Raw genomic sequence first — 19,967 nt, 5'->3', positions numbered from 1 at the left:
CACATAACGGGCTCCCAGAGAATACGAGCGAGGTGAAGGAATAAAGCCTTCACACCTGCAGCTCTGGGCGGTTTTCGCCCCATCTCCTCAGCAACAAGCGGTGTTAACCCCGCCTTCTCCCTTAGCTCCTTGTCGGTTTAGCCCCGCCTCCTCCCTCATGGCCGACCTGGTTAGCCCCGCCTTCTCACGCAGCTCTGGGCCGGTTGAGCCCCACCTACAGTGCCGGCCGGGTTAGCCCCGCCTCCTCCCTCCCCTCTGAGCTGGTTTAGCCCCGCCTCCCGCTTAGCCCCAGGTCGATTTAGCTCCGCCTTCTCCCTCTACCAATGACAGAGGCTCTCTCGGGCAGGCCCGGCAAAGGGCGGTGGGCGGGGTCACGCAATGACGCAACTCGCGCGTTTCCGGCCTGAGAAAACGTCGCGATTCTGAGGAGACGCCTCGACTGGCAGTTACCACCGCGCCGGGAAGCTTACCCACCGGCCGCTTCCATCACCAAGCGTCACAATGGGGGCTGTGCTGGGCGTCTTCTCCCTCGCCAGCTGGGTGAGTCCAGGGTCTGATGTCTCCATCGGACGTGTAGTTTGGGGGAGGGCAGCAGGGAGCCCCATGCCCAGATCCTATCTATCGGTCCTTGGCCGGGGGTTGGGGGGCACAGACCCTGGGCTGCAGAGAGTATTCGGGGGCCCAAATCAAAATCCGTGATTGCCCCCCGAGATTGGGATCACGCGGCTCGCCTTCCGCGTTTCTGGGGGAACGTAGGAGGCCAGGCCGTCATTGTTTACAATTTCGATTGCCCCGCCCCCGCGAGCCTTCCGGCCTCTGGCTTCCTCTGGAGCTGAAACCTGGACCAGGGAATGAGAGTTCCGTGGCGAGGGCGCTCTGCTTCATTTCGAAGTACCTTCATGTGGCGTCATTTAATTTTGGGTGGCTTAAACGATATATTTATCCCATAGCATGGATTTGCCAATGCTACAGAGTATGTGGCAGAGCTGAGATTTTAAACGAGGCCTGTATGTAGTTCTGGTGCAAAGGAAAGGCCTGGTGGATTATTATTCAAAATTGGAAGCCGTGGCGTTAACATTTTGAGACCTTGTCCAAGACCTGTATCTCTGGTTTCTCGTAACATGAGGAAAATCACTCCAGCATTCCTCACCTCGAGAGCTCCGTTGAGGATAAAGTGAATAAATTGGGTTGAATCCCTTTGTAGATTGTAAACGGCACATTTTAAAAAGGAAATTTTAGGATCTAATAACGAGAACATAGTGAGTTTCTTCGTATACTTGCTACGGAGGATCACGATTCCTTAAAATCATTTCCTTGTTTCTTAACTGCCCAGCTGATTTAGTTGATCAAGGACTCAACCTCAACTCATTACACTACCATTTCTTAGGGACAAAGTGTATTTTCCTTTTTTTTTTTTTAAGATTTTATTTTCAAGTAATCTTTACACGTGGTAGGGCTCCATCTCACAGCCCTGAGGTCAAGAGTCGCATGCTCCTCTGACTGAGCCAGTCTGGCGCCCTTCCATTCCTTAAGGCTGTTGACCTTAAATCAGAAGGGTGTTTAGTCATTTACAGGTTCCTTGAGAGCAGTAGTCTTCCAATTTTTTTACCTTGACCCAAAGCAAGAAATAAATTTTATATAGTCAATTTAATATGCCCAATTAATTAGACCCAAGTGTCATGAAATAAATTTTATCTTTATCATCTCCTGTACAATTTTTCTTTCACATTAAAACAAATCCTGGGAAGTTGAATTTTACAATCCACTAGTGGGTCAGGCTATTTGCAGAATAGATTTAGGAAAAAATATAGTTAAGGTAATTAAAGAGTGATTTGAATTTGAAAGATTTTTTTTTTATCCTAACAGCCTGAAACACATTTGACTTTGTTGTAAAGCCATCAAAACATTCCTCTCTATAAATTGCTTTTATATTTTGTAATCCCTTTGGTTCAACAGGAATGGCAGGAAGTGCAGTGTACCAAAGAATGGAAGGAGGGAGGGGAAGAATAATAGGAAATAAAGTCAAAGGTAGCAGGGAGCCAGCCAAATCCTGTAGATCCCCATTGTATGGTCGTGTAGGCCAATTTAAGGACTTCGGCTTTTACTCTTAAAGTCAGTTAGGGATCCAGTATAGAAAAGAGGAACGATGTGATCTGACCTGTGTTTTAACAAGGTGGTTGTGTGGAGAACAGACTGTAGAAAAGAAAGGGGAAAGCAGTGTAGAGAAAAAACGTTCTTTGCACCCTCTGTGAGGTTAGTGGTTGCGGGGTCCGTGAATTAAACTGACAAAAGACAGATTAGCACAAGAAAAAAAACTATGTGCACATGCAGCACACATATACACAGGATGTTCTTCATCATTCAGTGATGAATAAAGGGTAGTTGGAAAATATGGCTTATTGTATACCTAACTTAATAGGGGACAAGAAAAGGGCTTTTACAGGATAAGTTTCTTTAGGGAAGACAGATAGATGGGTTTTTCAGAGAACAAACAGGAGGTAAGACAGTTTGTGATAATACTTGTTTGTGTAGGTGCACAGGTCTTTTGTCTTCATGGCCATAAAACTCTCTTAGAGAATTTATGGCAGCCTCATATCCCAGAAGTTGCTGCTTTTAGTCAGTTGAAGAAAGCTCCGAGGGCTTTTTTCTTATCTGTTTAATCTCAAATGTCTTTATCTTAAAATAATCCATACCAACTCTGGCTTCTGAATGGGTCACTTCAGAAGTGAGACAGGAGCCGGGGCGCCTGGGTGGCTTAGTCGGTTAAGCATCCGACTTTTGCGTAGGTCATGATCTCGTGGTTCGTGGGTTTGAGCCCCGCATCGGGCTCTGTGCTGACTGCCAGCTCAGAGCCTGGAGCCTATTTCAGAGTCTGTGTCTCTCTCTCTCTTTCTCTCCCTCTCCTAGAAATAAATAAAAATATTAAAAAAAAAAAAAAGAAGTGAGACAGGAGCCATTGCATTTAATCCAGGTGAGTGATGATGGTAGTGGCTCAGACCAGTTGGATATAGGGGCACCTGGTTGGCTCTGTCGGTTAAGCGTCTGACTCTTGATGCAGCTCAGGTCATGATCTCATGGTTTATGAGTTCCAGTCCCTGTGTTTCAGCCCTGCGTTGGGCTCTGTGCTGACAGTGCAGAGCCTGCCTGGGATTCTCTCTCTCTCTCTCTGCCACTCCTCTGCTCACTCATGCACTCTCTCTCAAAATAAAAACTAATATATATATGTGTGTATTTTGAAGATAAAGCTTATATGCTCACAGATTGGATGATGGTTTTGGAAAAAAAGGGCATTGAGGATGACTCCACAGTTTTTGGCCTGAGTAACAGGAAGAAGAGAGTTGTCATATACTGAGATAGGGAAATGATGTGACAGTAAGACAGCTTTGTTCCACAGTTTGAGTACCTACTCTGTTAAGGTATAAGAGACATAACAGTGGGTGGTCCCTCCGAAAGGTACTTATAATCTCTTGATGTTTATAAACAAGTAAGTAGGCACATTAGTTTGCTAGGACTCAGTAACAAAATACCACAAACTGGGTGGCTTAAGCAACAGAAATTTATTGTCTCCATTTCTGGAGGCTAGAAGTCTGAAATTTAAGGTGTCAGCAGGGTTGACTCCTTCTGACGGTGATGACAGAGAATCTATTCCATGCCTTTTTCCTAGCTCCGGGTGGTTTGTATCTGTCTTTGATGTCCTTGACTCCTAGATCTCTGCCTTCATCTTCAGTTGGTATTCTTCCTGTGCTGTGTGTCTGTGCCCAAATTCTCCTTTTTATGACACCAATCATGTTTAATTAGGTGCCCACTCTTCTCCAGCATAGCATCATTCTAGCTAATTACATCTGCAATGACTTTTTTTTTTTCCAAATAAGGTTACATTCTCCAGTATTAGGGATCTGGACTTCGACATACTAATTTGACATAGTTCAACCCATAATAAACAGTAGGCAGTTATTATGAGACTATTTTATGGGCCCGAAAATAAATAACGAGAATCAGGAGTGTGTGAATGCAGACAAAAGAAACCTGAAGCAGTTAGTGTCGTTGTTGGCTGTAAAACCTCTTTTCCTTTCTAGGGCTACCTACAGACCTCGGAGTCTTTTGGCCCAGATTTTAGTTAAGAACTGGATACTGAATCTGGGTGATCAGTTTCCCATGGCTGTTGTGATAACAAATGTCATTGGCTACCATGCTATATTGAGCCCCTGCCATGTCAGGCATTAGGCTACATGCTGTATATTCCTGATACTAATTCATTCTTCACAGTAATTGTTTGGGTAGGTGGTATTGTGCCCATTTTTACAGATGAGAAAACTGGTCTTTTAAGAACCTTAACGTCTTGCTCCAAATTGCACAAAACCAAGATAAAGGCCACGCAAGGTACTGTCTATACAAAGTAAAGACTGGGACCGTGCTGTGGGACCGGCATCCCCGATTATTTACATCTGTGGCTGATTCTGACTTTAGCCTGCCCTTGTAATGTGACTTAATAATGTCACCTGTGAAAGCAATTCAAGCACTTTCCTCATTAAACCTCCATAAAAATGACTCAAATTATACCTTCATCTGGAATGCTCACCAGAGATCCAGGTTACTTTTTTTTCAATTGAGGTAAAGTTCACATAATAAAAAAGTAACCATTTTAAGTAAATAACTTTGTGGTATTTAGTATCTTCACAGTGTTGTTCTGTCATCACATCTGTCTAGTTCTAGAACATTTTCATCCCTCCCACTCCCCAAGAAGAAGCTTGATTCTCATTAAGTAATTCCCCATTTCTTCACTCTCCCCATCCAACCTCTGAAAACTACAGATGCTTTCCATCTCTGGATTTACTTATTCCAGACATTTCATATAAATGAAATACAATATGTGACCTTTTGTGTTTCGCTTCTTTCACTTAACATGAGGTTTTTCTAGATTCACCCGTGTCGTATCATGTATCAGTACTTCGTTCGTTTTTAGGACTGAGTGGATAGAACACATTTTATGTATGTATTCATCAGTTGATGGACATTAAGTTGTTTCTGCCTTTTGACGACTGTAAACAGTGTTGCTTTGAACATTCGTGTACAGGCTTTTGTTTGAATACCTGTTTCAGTGCTTTTGGGTGTCTGTTTAGGACTGGAATTGCTGGGTCAGATGTGATTCTGTGAGGACTCTCCAGGTTTCTCTTGAAAGGAGCTAAATTGCTCTTGCTATCCTTATTTATAATGATTTCCATGTAATGTTGCTTTATGCTATAATACCAGATTTGGTAACTGGGATTCCTTAAAAAGCAAGTGGAGTTAGGTTTTTATTTTTCTCAGTATTAAGATACATTGTTTTTATTTCATTTTATTTTATCTTTTAAAGGGTATACACATTTTATTCTTTATTGTTTTTTAAACATTTTTTTAAACATTTATTTTTGAGAGAGAGAAACAGAGCATGAATGGGGGAGGGGCAAAGAGAGAGGGGGAGACAGAATCCAAAGCAGGCTCCAGGCTCTGAGCTGTCAGCACAGGGCCTGATGCGGGGCTCAAACCCACAAACCATAAGATCATGACCTGAGCTGAAGTTGGTGCTTAACCAGCTGAGCCACCCAGGTGCCCCTCTTCTTTATTGTTTTTAATGTTTGTTTATTTTTGAGAGAGAGAGAGAGAGACAGCATGAGCAGGAGAGAGGCAGAGAGAGAAGGAGACACAGAATCTGAAGCAGGCTCCAGGCTCTGAGCTGTCTGCACAGAGCCCGATGTGGGGCTCAAACTCACGAACAATGAGATCATGACCTGAGCCAAAGTCAGACGCTTAACCAACTGAGCCACCCAGGTGCCCCAAGATATATTGTTTTTAAATAAAATATACTCTCTACGTGAATATAACTAACATTTACTGGGCTCCTTCAGTGTTTTAGGCACTGTGTTGAGTACTCATTTCATACAGCTATGTCTGTGAAAGAAAGATTCTTTTATTGAGTCTATTTTACAGATGGAGAAGTAAGCTTAGCTTATGTAACTTGCTGAGGTAAAGTGACAGAAATAATATTGATTCCAGAATCCAGGCTTCTAATCCCTTCCTCCTAGCCATAACTCACTCAGTCAAAGCTGCGAAAGCCTGGCTTACCTCCTCATCTTCTCTCTGTGACATTTATGACATGAAGGGGTCCGCTGAACGAGGTCTCAAACAGCTGTGGTATGCTTGTTGCAGGTGCCGTGCCTCTGTGGCAGTGCGTCGTGTCTGCTGTGTAGCTGCTGTCCCAATAGTAAGAATTCCACGGTGACTCGCCTCATCTATGCTTTCATTCTCTTCCTGGGCGCTGCCGTGTCCTGTATCATGCTGACGGAAGGGATGGAGTCTCAGCTGAAGAAGGTGACAAGTAACGGGAGCCTTAATACACTGGTTATCTGGGTGATTTTTTAGCTGGCACAATTTAAGTTGTGATTAACATTCTGACTTTTCACCATTGTAAAACTCAATCAAGTTTATTGTGATTGTTAGGTTTTTAAATTACTTTTGGGTATAGTCAAGACAGAACGTGAAAGCGTTAGTCCTTTTTCAGAAATAAAGGTTGTCAGAATGAACATCTTCAAGGTCGAGTATAACAACTCAGAGAAAGATATTAAAAGAGTGACACAAAAAACATTATCTTTCCATGTATGCTTAAGATGTAAACGTTTACCTAGACTGGCCCTTCACCTGTGGGCGTAGTCAGTTGTAGTCAGTTGCCATGAAAATTTGTGGCAAGATGGGAGATAAACTCATCAGCATGAAAAGAGCACTTCACTGTTATTTGCAAAATGCAGGTTGTTTCTACTATTTGGTGACAAGGCTGCAAGCAAATTGGAAAGCAGAAGAGTTCCACAGGACAGTCTCACAGTTGTGAAAGTCGTCAATTTTATAAATCCAGGCTTTTCTATGATGGGATAGCATCTTTAATTGTGGATATCGCCCTAACAGTGCAATTGCTTTTTCCAGATTCCTGGATTCTGTGAAGGGGGGTTTAAAATCAACGTGGCTGATATAAAGGCAGATAAAGACTGCGATGTGCTGGTGGGTTATAAAGCTGTATATCGGATCAACTTTGCCTTGGCCATCTTTTTCTTTGTCTTCTCTCTGCTCATGTTAAAAGTAAAAACAAGTAAAGATCCCAGAGCAGCAGTACACAATGGGTATGTAAAATTTATTATTTACTTGCTTATGGTATTATGGTGTGGATCCTCCTGTTGAGCAGTTAATGTTGCTATTCCGATGGAAGCAGTAGAGTATGTGAATCAGTGGCCCACAAATATTTCTGACCTATTGTACATGTAAGGTTGTTTCAGGGCTATTTCCAGTTGCAGCTCTGTAGCACAGAGAGGGGATGAGGAAAATCTCGTCTTTTCTTTTAATACCTTTGTTTCAGGTTCCTAGATTTTTATCAAACACCCATGAAACAGTTCAAGCGTTGTGCTAGGCACTGCACACACACAGACACATACACTTTTTATTGTTAAAAGATAAAAATGGGGGCGCCTGGGTGGCTTAGTCGGTTAAGCATCCGACTTTCGGTTAGGTCATGATCTCGCGGTTCGTGGGTTTGAGCCCCGCGTCGGGCTCTGTGCTGACAGCCAGCTCAGAGCCTGGAGCCTGTTTCAGTCTGTGACTCCCTCTCTCTCTGACCCTCCCCTGCTCACACTGTCTCTCTCTCTCTCTCCTAGAAATAAAAAAAAAAAAAAGATTAAAACGTACCTGTTATATTAAACCATATACAGAAAAATAAATTGGATCACTGGGTCACTGATTTACTAATTTATTGTTTTCCATTCCTGACTACTCCCTGTTCCTCTTAGTTTCAAGTAATTATTTTTTTGTCAGTTTATTTATTTTGAGAGAGAGAGAGAGTGCACGAGTTGGGGAGAAGCAGAGAGAAAGGGAAAGCGAGAAAATCCCAAGTAGGCCCCACACTTGTCAGCACAGAGCCCAATACAGGGCTCGAACCCTGAACTGGGAAATCATGATTTGAGCCGAAATCACGAGTTGGATGCTTAACCGACTGAGCCACCCAGGTGCCCCAGTTTCAAATAATTCTTATTTGAAGACTGAAAGGAGTTCTGTAAACTTTATATGTATTGCAACCTCTTTTTATAGATGTAGTAACTGAATTTCAGAAACATTAGAGTGTCTGAGATTTCTGAGCCAGTGAGAGTAGAGCTAGGATTGAAACTCAGGTCTGTCCAGCTCCACAGCCTGATTCTTTCCACTCTGCCACACAAGGCAGCCTTTAAAGATGATGAACTGAAAGCCAGGTTTGGTCTTGGCTTTGCCATTGATGAACTGTGTGATTGTGGGCACAAGGCGCTTATGTCCTGTATTGTGAAAGAAGGATTAGACGATAACTTTTTCCTAGGTCCAATAGTTAATTGCTTCATATTTAGCTAATATTGTTAGTTTAGAATGCTCCAGAATTCTAGAAAAATTCCTATCTTTAATTGCCAAATGTTAGCGAAATTCTTAAGTTATATGTTTTTCTCTTATTATATCTATGAATGATTTGTTCTCTGGACTAATGTTTGTCCTTAAATTGTATTAAAGATTGAGTGAAACAGCTTCATGTCAAATGAAGAGACAAGCCTAGACATTCATGTTGGAAGTGCTACTGAGTCTTTATTTTTGCATTTCAGAAATTCACTTTTCTCCGTAGAAGAGCAAAAATTAACATTTCCTAAATGCACCTTTTTATATTTTAATAGGTTTTGGTTCTTCAAAATTGCTGCCATTGTTGGTATCATGGTTGGCTCTTTCTATATCCCTGGGGGCCATTTCGCCACAGGTATGCTACTAAGGGGTTAATGATGATATACAGACTCTACAAATGATGGAGTTTAAGCTACATTTTCATTACTGGTTTTGCAGAACTGGCAGTTGAATGAAGTGGTATTCAATTATATGACTCCGTACTAATGTTAAGGTAGTAATTAAGTGAATAAACCCAGGAGGCGTTCAGCCCATTTCTCAGTTGTTCTGGAATCATATGTTGCCAGTATCTTAATATAGCTTACCTTCTGACTTGGCAGTGCTAACTTAATCAGAGAGCTTGCCAACATAGGGACCTATAGTATCTCATACATGCTTTACAATCCCTATCTTAATCTGCTTTCTTACCATAACATCAGGTGACTTCTGTGGATTTCCACCGTGGTTTTTTTCTCCCTTGTAAAGTAAAGGAAAATGCTTACTGTTTGGAATGTCAGATCCCAGGCTCCCCTTGGCATAAGCTAGAGCAAGTTTTAAAAGGTCTGAAACCAACAAAACACTTCTCAGACAATGCCTTTGAGTTTGGGTTTGGAATAATTTTGCTTGCTGCTGGAGACAGAATATGTCTTTACCACCTACTACTTAAATTGAAATTGTTTTAAAATACTGGACAGTAATATTCTGAAATGATACTCCTATGGTGAAGAATAATTTTGTTCTTTTGCTTTGTAGCCTGGTTTATTGTTGGCATGGTAGGGGCCTTTTTGTTCATCCTCATCCAGCTAGTGCTGTTGGTAGACTTTGCTCACTCTTGGAATGAATCATGGGTAAATCAGATGGAAGAAGGAAATCCAAGGTGTTGGTATGCTGGTAGGTATCTGACCTCACCTATGAGAGCTATACTGCATTATTAAACACGATGTACATTAGACACTATTAACTACAGAACCAGCTGAGGGTTGCTGGAGGGGAGGTAGGTGGGGGAATGCGCTAAATGGTGATGGGCATGAAGGAGAGCGCTTGTGATGAGCACTGGGTATTGTATGTAAATGAGGAATCACTAAATTCTATTACGACCATATATGTTGTTACCATATGTTACCATATATGTTAACTAGAATTTAAATAAAAACTTGAAGCAACAAAAATAGAATGTACAATAAAAATCTCCATGGACTTCAACGTATAAACTTCCAAATGAGAGCTGACTTTTTAAAAATTATAGTTTTCCAGTTGAATTACAATACACTAGAAGGAGGAAGCACAGATAACATAAATCATCGGCTTCTCTCAGTTCATTTGTTTTGGGATTTATAATGTAACTAGATGTGTTTAGATAAAGAAAAATAGTTGTATTTAGTGATGTAGTTTTGGTTTTGATTTCCTTGTTTTCACAGACAGAGGACTCAGGTGGGTTATACATATGGGTCCTCTGCCCACATCCCTCAGGCAAATAGGAGTAAATAGTCCTTCCTGCTTTATTCGGAATATGACCCATACCCCTTGTAAAAGCTTTCTGGCAGAAAAAGGGCACTTAAAATTTGGAGGGTGGAAATACGATGTATAGCTTATAATGGGGAGGGACTTGAGCTCTTTACTTATTAGGGGCACTGACCCAGCCGTACCTCATTTAAAAAAATAGTAGTTACTGAGATTCCTAGCCCCTGCCCCTCCACCCATTATCAAAGTAATAGCTGTTCTGTGTCAAGAACTTGGAAAACCAAAAATCACAAAAGAAAACAAATTCCCCATAATCCAACTCTTCAGTAATTAATACTTTTAACATATTAGTCTGTCTTTCCAGTTTTTTTTTTTTAAGTTTGTCTATTTTGAGAGAGAGAGATCGAGAGAGAGAAAGAGAGAATCTCAAGTGGGCTCCATGCTGTCAGTGCAGAGGCCAGCGTGGGCCTCGATCTCATGAACCAGTCTCCCAAATCATGAGATCATGACCTGAGTCGAGATCAAGAGTCACACACTTAACCGACTGAGCCACCCAGGTGCCCCTCTATTAACTTCCATTTTTTTATAATTCATTCAGACTCACTCCACTTGAGAATAATTTAATGATGAATTGAGGATTTGCCATACTTTGGAGTAACTAAAAAGTAATCTTGCATATTCACATGGAAAACCATAAGAACTATGCTAATAATTTAGTATACGTTATCATTTGATAGTAATATATACATCATTTAATTTTAAACATGCAAAATCCATGGAGATTATGATAAATGGAAACTAGTTTTCTCAAATAAGTCTGTGCTGTGAATTACGAACAAGTTAATTGAGCTCAGTGTTGCTATAGTTGGTCTGACTGTACTGTTACTCTTCCCCTCATGTTTTCTGATATTCAGACTTAAATAGGTGGTTGTTGATTGTCCATGTGAACAGAAAGGAATATTATTTCAGGTATTTAAAAAGAGCAAATATGCCACTTTCCCACAATGATGTGGTCTCACAGTGACAGGAAATGGGTTTATGTGGCCAGTGGCTACAGAAGACAAGTGTCATAAAAGATGCCTGTCCATCGTTTTCTGTTAACTCTATCCCGGGCATCTAGCTTACTGGAACTGGGCCATTTTGAGGCCCCAGAAGTTTTGTAGATTCCTAAGAAAAGCTTATGAAGAATATTATTTTGCTTATAATTGGATTTCACTCTAGCTGGAATGATCACATGTCTGTTTTTCAACCCATGGAATCAAGTAAGGTAGTCTAGGAAGTGAATTCAGTTGCTTGGTGGATTATTTAATTTAACATTGAGCCACCTCTGATGCTATCTGAAACATCAGCCTTGGGTCTTCTGTAATTTCCCCATAAAATGGTGACCACCTTAACAGTACAATAATGTGTCTTTATTTTTCCATGGAGTAGAAGAAAATTGGTCTTCATTAGAAAAGTTAACAATCGTGCACATTCATATTGACTTCCCTTTTTCTAGCTTTACTCTCCGTCACAAGCATCTGTTACATCCTGTCAGTCGTCTTTGTCGGGTTATTCTATACATACTACACCAAACCGGATGGCTGCACGGAGAACAAGTTCTTCATTAGTATTAATCTGATCCTTTGTGTTGTGGTTTCTATTATATCCATCCTTCCAAAAATTCAGGTATGGTTTTCTGCTGCGTCGTCCTGTGACAGATTTTTAACTAATGCTGAACTTTAACTGACATACTCTTTTACATGAGTTTATGTTGAACATTATATACTTAAATATTTTCCCATATTACGATAAGGTCTTTATAACTTAGTAACTGCAAAATGTGTGCCATTGAGTAAATAATTTCCCTATCATTAAGGGGAAAAAGTAAAAAACCTAGGTAAGCTGAGAATTTATAGCTTATAAAAATACTTTACATCATGAGAATGATTCTTAGGAATCCTTAGCCAAGATATGAAACTAGAAAATCATTGCTTTTCGTATTTAAAAGTAAAACTCAAGTGTGCAAGTTTCACCATTTAAATAACATACTTTAAAAATTCATAGAGTTGTAGATAAGAAATATGAAAAGAATATGAGACATTGCCTCTCCTTTCAAAAATGAAAAAGCTGAAGTTGCAGAGAGATGATGGGTCACCTAGTAGCTAGTTAGGCCACAGCTAAGTTGAGATTCTCCTACACCAAGGGACTAGAAAATCAGGCCTCTGTGGGATACACAGAAATCCCAGGACCATGAAATCCTTTGAGAACCAGTAGTACATGGTTATTTTTCAGGCTACCTGAGACTGAAAGGTTACTTTTTATCTTTCAACTGTCAAGTCGCATCAGAAGGATTTCAGTTAATAATACTTCTGGGGAGCCTAGGGAAATTCACTGGGTTTTAGGAGGTCAGCCCTTGCGGTTCCTGTGGCATTGTTTTCTTTTTGATTTCACAGGAACACCAGCCTCGTTCTGGTCTCCTGCAGTCCTCTCTCATCACCCTCTACACCATGTACCTCACCTGGTCAGCCATGTCCAATGAACCTGGTAAGGGAATGTCAATAGCACATTCGTTTGATGAGAAGAAAGTAGGGAATTACTCCTTTGGCAGGTGCAAAACTAGAGGTAGAGCAAACATTAAACAGGCGAACAAACAAAAAACTTCACTCCAGTGTACAGTGTTCACTGTATGTGCAGATGTTTACATTTCAAGTTTTATTCTCCATATCTGTTGTAGCTGTTCATAAGTGACAGCCTGAAGGACCACAGTCCTTTATACAGTCTAGGCTTTTCCCTGGACTTAGACTAAGTCAGGCTAGTTACGAGTTGGACAGGGCAACATTGTTTTGGCCCTCTGTAGCATCTTTGTAGTTGAATTTCACTTTGGTCTTCTAGGCTGTAGAAGAAATGGCTGTAAGAAATCTTTGCATTGTGTCTCACTCAATAGGGTATTCTGTGGACTTGTTTTAAAGGAAAACAATTATTGCAGACCTTCCAGTGATGACTCAACTTACTGTTGTTGTACTCCCATTTAACTGTAAAAACAAAACTAGGGAAAAATTCCTTGCACTTAAATCCTTTGTACAACTATAGATGCAAAAAGATTTGGCAATAAACTTCAAAGCCAGTAAAATCAAGATTGACATTTATGAAATTTGACAACTACTTTGTTGCCTCTTTTCTTTTTATCTAAAACTAAGTCACTGATTGCCACACAAATACGTTACTAACTGCTAAGTCTGCAGGTTCTCTTTAGTATTCCCATACTGTACATCATGACCAAAAAACGTGTGAGCGTACCCCTCAAATCCTCTCCTGGAGCAAGGAGTTCTAACTAAGGAGAATACATTTTCCGTTCTCAGATCGTTCCTGCAACCCTGGCCTGTTCAGCATTGTGACACACATGACCGCACCAACCTTGGCTCCTGGAAATTCAACTGCTGTAGCCCCTACCTCTGGTCCACCCTCGAAGAGTGGGCATTTTCTGGATCTGGAGAATTTTATTGGGCTGACAGGCTTTGTTCTCTGCCTTTTGTATTCCAGGTAAGTTAAAAAGTACTTGGGACAGGATTGTTATGACAGTTGATAATAGAGCAAAGAATCTATTTTCCTTTCAAAAAGCAGTGTGAGGAATTTAAAAAAAAAAACAAAAAACTTTTCTTTATGGGAAGTCCTTGACTTCCCTCAGTTACCCAGCCATGTATATTTCTTAAAGCCCAGTAAATCGTCTCCTCAAGTAATTCCTTCCAAACTGACAAAGAGATGCCTTCTCCCTGGATGGGAGGATAAAGTTTTCACCTGATCCTAGATCAGCTAGAGTAATGGCTCTGGTTGGTTTATCTTTTTTTGTAAGAAAATCTTTTATTTCCTGATCATTGTAAAAAATAAATAACTACAGGGGTGCCCGGGTGGCTCAGTCAGTTAAGCGTCTGACTCTCGATCTCAGGTCATGATCTCATAGTTTTGTCAGTTCGAGCCCTAAGTTGGGCTCTGCACTCTCGGTGCAGAGCCTGCGTGGGTTTCTGTCCCTCTCTCTCTCTGCCTAACTCTCTCCCTCACCCCAATCCCCCAACCCCTGTGCGTACGCACACGCTTTATCTCTCTAAATAAACAAACTTTAAAAACAATAAACAACTACAGAATTCTGTTACATCTAATTTTAAAGTCCTTAGTTAATCTAAGAGCTCAGATATAACCTGTTTTAGCACTTTGCATTCATATATATGTACCATTGGAATAAGCAAATTTATAGAGGTAAAAAATTTGTTTCTTACCCATTTTATTGATATTTTCTGCATAATAGAATATATTATTTTAATAATTTAAAAATATGAGGTAAAATGGGCAAGTGGGGAATAAAGGTATCTTCACTCCAAATTTAACCTCTTTCATGGTTAACACATACGGTACATATCAGTTCACATTTTCCCCCTTATACTGTCTATCAATCTATTTGTCTATAGAATTATACACAATGTTATGTATAGTTACATACATATCACTTGATAATTTTTTAAAATAAGGAATGTGTCATAAATACATGTAGTTTCTCAAATACGAAATTTATCATAATTTAGACAGCTTTCCACATTTTGTGTAGATGTATCTTTTTTTTTTTTTGATGCTTAAAATACAGGTTGGCAAACTACAGCCCTTATGCTGGCTGCCTGTTCTTGTGAGGAAAGTTGTATTGGAACACGGGTGTGCTTCTGTGTGTTTTATGTTGTCTGATCTTTTTTGTTTGTTGGGCTTTTGGCCTCACGTGTTTTGTTTTGTTTTTGAGATGTAATTTCCATATTATAAAATTCACCCTTCTAAAGTGTACTACTCAGTTTTTTAGTCTCTTCACAGGATTGTGCAATCCATTTTAGGACATTTTATTTTGCCGAAAAGAAACCAGGCTCTTTAGCAGTCACCTTCTATTCCCTCCCACTCCAGCCGTTGGCAGAAACTAATCTCGTCTTGTGATGACAAGTAGCCCTTCAGAAGGCCTTCAGTCCCCGAATAGGAGTTCAGGAATAACCTTCATGTATATAGGCCAATGGCAGCAATTCATCTCATAACCCCTTTCTGATTTGTCTTCTTTTGGATCACTTTCCAGCATCCGCACTTCCAACAATAGCCAAGTAAGTAAGCTGACCTTGTCAGGAAGTGACAGTGTGATCCTCCGTGATACAACCACCAATGGTGGCAGTGATGAAGAAGATGGACAGCCTCGGCGGGCTCTGGACAATGAGAAAGAAGGAGTGCAGTACAGCTACTTCTTATTCCATTTCATGCTCTCCTTGGCTTCCTTGTACATCATGATGACCCTGACCAGTTGGTACAGGTAAGAGGCACAGACTGTCCCGGTGGAAGACCACTTGGCCCGCTTGAAAAATCTCCCATCCATTGCTTGACCCCAGAATCCTCTTGTCTTACCCATATAGCGAAGTTGTGTTCAGTGCTGACTCTTTTCAGAAATGCCTTTGAGTTTTTCTCCTCTTGGATTTAAAATCCAGTTGGAGTTCTTACAGTACAAATCATGGAGACCTCTTCCAAACTTAAGTTACTTAAGAGAGAAAATCGTGACATAAAGCAGCCTGACCCATCTTTGTTCATTAATTTTACTGTGTCTAGAGATGTCCATATAGAGTATTCTGGTCAAAGTAATGATGTGATAAAGAAGGAAAGTTTGGGGGATGCCTTTTCAATCTAGACTTTAGCCAATTCTAGAACAGCTAGATGTTCCTAAAGATCTTTGCCCAAGAGACGCAGTAGTCAGTTCTTCATGCTGGCAAGAAGATAAAAGCTCTTTGAGAGGCAGAGCCCCTTGCTCATAAAAAACTAATAAGAGCAGCTTTCTCAAGTTCGTCCTAGAACTTTACTAGAGAGTAGTGTCCACCTCTTCCTTAGCTTTGGCTGGGGGGCTGCTAGATGTTGATAACAGCCTCCTTTACTTGACTCTCTCCCATTTTCTTAGCCCTGATGCAAAGTTTCAGAGCATGACCAGCAAGTGGCCAGCTGTGTGGGTCAAGATCAGCTCCAGCTGGGTCTGCCTCCTCCTTTATGTCTGGACCCTTGTGGCTCCACTCGTCCTCCCCAATCGTGACTTCAACTGAGTCTCTGAGGATTCATAAAGGTCTGCTTTGCTAAAAGCCTGTATCTATTTTACTTGTGCTTCAACTAAAATATTAAGTGAACAGTTTGTAAATTTGCCTATATCCAAGTTTCTATCAGAGGGCAAGACTGAGTAATGCTTGATGCAGGATCTGAACTTTTCATTTATATGTATATTATGTTTATTTGTAAGGCTATATCGCAAAGGGAACATTTTGCGTTTTAAAGTGAATCACAGCTGTGCTGTGAAGAGTTCTTTATTGAGACCTGTAGGATCCTACAACTTTGATTTAAAATGTAAGAAAAATGTTGGATATTTGAGGCCGATCGTTAATATATTTCTATTGCAGTATCCTTAAAAAGCAAAAAAAAACAAAAAAACAAAAAAACAAAAAACCCAGAAAACAAAAAACACCATTTCTAGGACGGGTTTCCTCTGTGAAAGTCTTTACTCGTGTGATACAAGCACTCTGTTCAGTCCTTCAACCCCTACTATGGGTAGCATCATAGTACTTGGGGAGGAGTGTGTGTGGGTCCTTCCCTGGAAGAGCAGGGTGGCTGACTTGGCTACTGCTTCTACAGCTTGAGTCTGTTCGTTTCATGATTTACACTACGGCCCTGATGCTCCGTGGTTCCAGCTTTGCCAGAAGTGCTTTCCACGAGCGCTTGGTAGGTTTGGTTAACATGAAGATTCACTTGGGAAAGCAGTGCGACTTTAGGTCTATGTACTTACCTTGTTATGAGTATGTAAAAGTAAAATGCATGTGAATTTATATTTGCACTGTAAAGTTATTTGATTAAAACAGAGATTTAAGCTTTGGAGTTCCCCTCCTCTTCCCCCCCCCTTTTTTTTTTTTACTGCTTTTATGAGTTAGCAGCCATCCTGTATTTTTTTAGACACAAATGGGCAGTCGGGTTTATCAAGCATTGAGCAGAATATGCTTCTCCCTTCTAAAACGTCAGGTCTGGCTAGTAAGTAAAGGCTTGAACTCATCCAAAAATTGTACTCGTCATCTTTCCTGGATAAGACACTTACCTAGATGAGAGAGAGGCACGGCAGGCACTGTCAGGGAGCTTCTTCAGGAGAAGTAGCACACAAGGAGGTAGAATAGACAGAGTGTCTGTTCCATACCAGGCCCTGTCAGGTTTAAGGATACAACTTTAAACATGACAGACACCAGCTCCACCATCTTGGACTTAGAGTTTCGAGGAGGGCGAAAATGAGCTGACAGGTGTGCAGCATGGTGTGATTAATGCTATGACTGAGGAATTGCAGAGAACCCAAAGGAGAGGTGCCTGGGGTGATAATGGGGGGGTGTCCTGGTAGGCTTCCTGGAAGAAGTGGTATCTAGGCCAGGGATTGTTAGGAGCTAGCTGAGGGAGAACTGGGGAGGTGGGCTGGCATTGCTGAGGGGTAGACAGAGCTGCACATCGAAGGCAGGGAGATGAAAACCCATGCAGTAAGGCTGCAATGGGGAGAAGAGGCAGGGACTAGGTCACGAAGGGCTTCGCAACCTACATGGAAGAGTTTGAGCCTTACATTGAGAGCAGCAGGGAACACATTCATAGTGACGTAGACAAACGGTCTTTACTCACTGCAGGTGACACATAGAGAAGCATTTAGAGAGGAGACCAGGGTGGGCCATGTACCATTTGAAACAGAGGAGTGAAAGTGAGGCTGGGGCGAAATTGACAGCTGCGAGCTACTACTCAGTGATTAAAATTTTAAAACTGGTAGGGGTGCCTGGGTGGCTCAGTCAGTTAAGCGTCTGACTTTGGCTCAGGTCATGATCTTGCAGTTCGTGGGTTTGAGCCCCACATCGGGCTCTGTGCTGACAGCTTGGAGCCTAGTGCCTGCTTTGATACCTGTCTCCCTCTCTCTCTACCCTTTGCCCACTAACACTTTTGTCTCTGTCTCTCTCTCTCAAAAATAAACATTTAACAAATTTTTTTTAAATTTTTTAAGCTGGCAATTAATTAGGTACAGGGAAAGGCAGATTCCAGAGTGATGCTGGTTCCTATCACCTGAGTCCATGGGGTTCCATTTATGTGGTAAAAGACGAGAAGAACAAATTGTACCAGAAGGCTTGAGTTGGTCTCTTTAGAATGGCTAAGAACAGAGGCACCTGGGTGGCTCAGTCGGTTAAGCATCTGACTTCAGCTCAGGTCATGATCTCCCGGTAATGGGTTCAAGCCCCGCGTCGGGCTCTGTGCTGACAGCCAGAGCCTGGAGCCTGTTTCAGATTCTGTGTCTCCCTCTCTCTCAGACCCTCCCCTGCTCACGCTGTCTCTCTCTCTCAGAAATAAATAAAACATTTAAAAATTTAAAAAAAAATGGCTAAGAACATAGGCTTGGAAGTCAGACTGTTTGGGTTTGTATCCAGCTTTGCCATGTCTATCTGTCAAACTGGATGGCTAATATTTATTGAGTACATACTATGCTTTATGACCTTGGCCAGTGACTGTGTGACTCTGAGCCTCAGCGTTTTCCTCGCTTGAATAAAAGATAGAACCTAGTACATAAAATTGTTTAAAGAGCACAGTTACTTTCCAAAGTGCTTAATGCATTGTAAACACTCCGGTGGGAGCTGCTGATCTCACCGTGGGCTAAAATGAGACTAGACAGCATTCACAGGTGAGAGGTGTTCAGCCACAGGCTAGTGGAGGCGAGGTGTGAGGTGTCCTTACAGAATTAAACAGAAGGGACACAAAGGGCACAATCTCAGTTGGGATGGAGGGGGGGTGGGCAGGGTAGTAGGGAAGCAGGACTTGGTATGAATTGTTGGAACCACCACGTTTTAAAATAGTGCTTTATATCAAGGTATAGAGAGAAAGTTGCAAGGGAATTGGGGGGCAGAAAGGGGAGGTTTAGCCCTTTACTTTGCCAGTATAAAGCACACACCCCATGTTCCTTAATAGCAAGGGTAGCCACATTAAGACCTTTAAATGTCCTAAATGTCAAAAACATGACAGTGTAACATCCACCTTATGTAATGCAAAATAAAGCAATACTAAATTGTAACATAAGTGTAACAGAGTCCAATAAAGTTCTTATTTTTACTCACGATGATAACTTTGATATTAATTTGAAATAACAAATTTCCTTTGAAAATTAGGGAGGAGTCTTCCTATTTGCTTGGCTGTACTCTAAGTTGGCCTGTTGCCAGGAAACCCAGTATTACTCAAGACTCCTGTGAATTGTACACATGAATGCTGAATTATTCACAAGCATAAATAATGTCAGCATGTTGAATAAGCCCAGGATCATACTTGAAAGCGGGAGAATATTTTGAATCATCAGATCAGACCTCATGGTGTCATCTCATTCCAGAGAAGTCACCTGGTGTTTCCTCACCATGAATGGGCTGGTCTGTCCTTCAGGATTGCAGATTGACGGCCCTGGCTGAAGTCAGCAGTATGGTCTAGGAACTCATCACAGGCAACAGCAGGGGCTGCCACTTCTACGTGGTTGGAGCTGGGGGAGGGCTCATAGGCCCCTGCGGTCCCTGCTGGATGTTTACTCTCTAGGTGGCTTGGTTGGGAAATAAAAGTTTCTCTTATCAGTCAAGGATACTGCCAAAGAATGGCCATGGGCTTGGTTATCGCTGCCTTAGATGTTCTGGACCACGCTGTAATTCACACCTGACTGTCCATTTCAAGTCCTTTCCTTTTCACACATGCAAGCTCAAGTGCGTATTCAGTAATAGCAATAGGTATCTGATGGCAGATACCAGGCC

The 19,967-nt window shown here is 41.4% G+C and overlaps 1 protein-coding gene across 1 annotated transcript; it reads left to right on the top strand.

Annotated features, from left to right (window-relative positions):
- Window positions 1-399: 399 nt before the first annotated feature.
- SERINC3 (serine incorporator 3) lies at window positions 400-19,297 on the top strand. The gene is made up of 10 exons (XM_077765272.1): window positions 400-540; window positions 6,187-6,348; window positions 6,955-7,148; window positions 8,709-8,788; window positions 9,445-9,582; window positions 11,651-11,820; window positions 12,588-12,678; window positions 13,494-13,674; window positions 15,233-15,460; window positions 16,094-19,297. Exons 1-10 carry the CDS (start codon window positions 502-504, stop codon window positions 16,230-16,232), a joined length of 1,422 nt encoding a protein of 473 aa, XP_077621398.1. The 5' UTR covers window positions 400-501; the 3' UTR covers window positions 16,233-19,297.
- Window positions 19,298-19,967: the final 670 nt, after the last annotated feature.

Source organism: Crocuta crocuta, unplaced genomic scaffold, assembly GCF_008692635.1.
Source record: "Crocuta crocuta isolate KB4526 unplaced genomic scaffold, BGI_CrCroc_1.0 scaffold477, whole genome shotgun sequence".
Taxonomy (NCBI): domain Eukaryota; kingdom Metazoa; phylum Chordata; class Mammalia; order Carnivora; family Hyaenidae; genus Crocuta; species Crocuta crocuta.
The sequence above is the reverse complement of the archived record's forward strand: the minus strand, read 5'-3'. Positions and strand labels throughout refer to the sequence as shown.